This window comes from Geospiza fortis, unplaced genomic scaffold (genome assembly GCF_000277835.1).
Source record: "Geospiza fortis unplaced genomic scaffold, GeoFor_1.0 scaffold539, whole genome shotgun sequence".
Classification (NCBI taxonomy): domain Eukaryota; kingdom Metazoa; phylum Chordata; class Aves; order Passeriformes; family Thraupidae; genus Geospiza; species Geospiza fortis.
The window spans coordinates 66,748-69,488 of record NW_005054783.1 but is presented as its reverse complement, the minus strand read 5'-3'; the positions used below and the strand labels follow the sequence as shown (position 1 = coordinate 69,488).

The following is a 2,741-nucleotide window of genomic DNA, read 5'->3' as shown; positions in this document are numbered from 1 at the left end:
CCTGGTCCAGCAAGCCCCCCTGGGTGCCCTTGCCCAGCTCACCTGTGGTGCCCGAGGTGTAGATGTACATGGCCTTGGTCTCGGGGGTGACCCCGGCGCGGTGCCCGGCGGGCGGCGGCTCCTCAGGTGAGGCCTCGATGTGGGGCAGCAGCGCCTCCACGCCCGCCGTGGGCGAGGCCTCGCTCAGGTAGAACACGGCGATGCCAGCGCGGCGCAGCTCGGGCAGCACCTCCTCCACGGCCTCGCGGAGCTCTGCGGGACACACGGACACGGGGTGAGCCCACCTGGGCACCTGGGCACTGCTGGAATCCCAGTGGGCACCTGGGCAGGTGGGCACTGCTGGAATCCCAGTGGGCACCTGGGCAGGTGGGCACTGCTGGAATCCCAGTGGGCACCTGGGCAGGTGGGCACCCCTGGAATGGGTGGGTGGGCTAAGGTTCTCAGGTGGGCACCCCAGGTATCCCAAATGGGGACCTGGGCAGGTGGGCACAGCTGGAATCACAGGTGGGTCAAAGTTCTCAGGTGGGTACCCCAGGTATCCCAAATGGGGACCTGGGCAGGTGGGCACAGCTGGAATCACAGGTGGGTCAAAGTTCTCAGGTGGGTACCCCAGGTATCCCAAATGGGGACCTGGGCAGGTGGGCACAGCTGGAATCACAGGTGGGTCAAAGTTCTCAGATGGGTACCCCAGGTATCCCAAATGGAGACCTGGGCAGGTGGGCACAGCTGGAATCACAGGTGGGTCAAAGTTCTCAGGTGGGTACCCTGGCTATCCCAAATGGGGACCTGGGCAGGTGGGCACCTGCAGAATGGGTGAGTGGGCCAAGGTTCTCAGGTGGACACACCTGAAATCCCAAATGGGCACCTGATCAGGTGGGCACACCCAGAATGGGTGGGCAGGGCAAGGTTCCCAGGTGGGCACCCCAAGGAAACCCCAAATGGGCACCTGGGCAGGTGGGCACAGCTGGAATTAGGATGGGGGCACAAGGTTCCCAGGTGGGCACCTCAAATATCCCCAAATGGGCACCTGGGCAGGTGGGCACACCTTGCAATGGGGGGGTGGAGGTTCATGGGCCCCAGGTGGGCACCTCAAAGTACCCCGAAATGGGCACCTGGGCAGGTGGGCACACCCTGCAATGGGTGGATGGGCTGAGGTTCCCAGGTGGGCACAGCTGGAATCCCAAATGGGCACCTGCCCAGGTGGGCACCAGAACCACCCTAAATGTGAGCCCTGGGGCTGGGGGCACCCCAAAAACCCAGGGTGGGCACCCAAGGGGGGGGGGCACCCAGGAGGGGGCAGGGGCACCCTGAGCACCCCAAAAAGGTTCCCTGATCCCACAGACACCCCAAAAATCCCCAAAATCCCCAAAATATACACGGGGACAGTGACACACCCGGGAACAGTGACACACACAGGGACACACACGGGGACAGTGACACACACAGGGACACACATGGGGACAGTGACATACACGGGGACAGGGACACACAGGGACACACACAGGGACAGTGACATACACGGGGACAGGGACACACAGGGACACACATGGGGACAGTGACATACACGGGGACAGGGACAGGGACACCCAGGGACACACTCAGGGACACACACACAGAGACAGTGACAGGGACACACGCGGGGACAGTGACACACACAGGGACAGTGACAGGGACAAACAGGGACACACACGGGGACAGGGACACACACAGGGACAGTGACATACACGGGGACAGGGACACACAGGGACACACATGGGGACAGTGACATACACGGGGACAGGGACAGGGACACCCAGGGACACACTCAGGGACACACACACAGAGACAGTGACAGGGACACACGCGGGGACAGGGACACACAGGGACAGGGACACACACAGGGACAGTGACACACACAGGGACAGGGACACACAGGGACAGGGACACACACAGGGATAGTGACAGGGACACACTCAGGGACAGCCATGTCCAGGCTGTGACATAGAGGAAGAGACCCACACAGAGGAAGTGACACACCCAGGGACAGTGACAGTGACACACTCGGGGACAGTGACCGTGACACACCTGGGGACAGTGACAGTGACACACCCAGGGACAGCGACACACCCGGGGTCAGTGACCGTGACACACCCGGGGACAGTGACACTCACAGGGACAGTGATTGTGACACACCCGGGACAGTGACACACCCAGGGACACACAGGGACAGGGACACACACAGGGACAGGGACACACCTGGGGACAGGGACACACCTGGGGACAGTGACACTCGTGCAAACCCCCCCACCCCACGGTCACTCACTGGGGCTGGCACAGACCATGGTGGCCTTGGTGGCCAAACCCCCTCATGTCCCCAAACCCCCTCAGATGCCACATTGTCCCCTCTAATCAGGGTGGCCTTGGTGGCCACAAACTTGCCAAGAACCCAAACCCCCTGAACAACATGCTATCCCCTCTCACCAGGACTGGCCAGCATCATGGTGGCCCTGGTGGCCACAAACCCCCAAACACCATGTTGTCCCCTCTCACCAGGGCTGGCCAGCACCAGGGTGGCCTTGGTGGCAACAAGCCCCTCATGTCCCCAAACACCGCACTGTCCCCAAACACCAGAGCTGGCCAGCACCATGGTGGCCTTGGTGTCCCCAAACCCCCCAAACCCCCCATTGTCCCCTCTCACCAGGGCTGGCCAGCATCACAGTGGCCCTGGTGACCACCACACGCCCCTCGTGTCCCCCAACCCC

The 2,741-nt window shown here is 62.5% G+C and overlaps 1 protein-coding gene across 1 annotated transcript in view; it reads right to left on the bottom strand.

Annotated features, from left to right (window-relative positions):
* The window catches only part of LOC102043930 (very long-chain acyl-CoA synthetase-like), an 8,710-nt gene extending 6,084 nt beyond the window's left edge, over nucleotides 1-2,626 (bottom strand). Inside the window, exons 1-2 of the mRNA XM_031065444.1 lie at nucleotides 2,530-2,626; nucleotides 43-252 (exon numbers count right to left, since the gene is read on the bottom strand). Of these exons, the coding sequence (XP_030921304.1) occupies nucleotides 43-252; nucleotides 2,530-2,626 (307 nt within the window). The remainder of the gene's footprint in view (nucleotides 1-42; nucleotides 253-2,529) is intronic.
* Nucleotides 2,627-2,741: the final 115 nt, after the last annotated feature.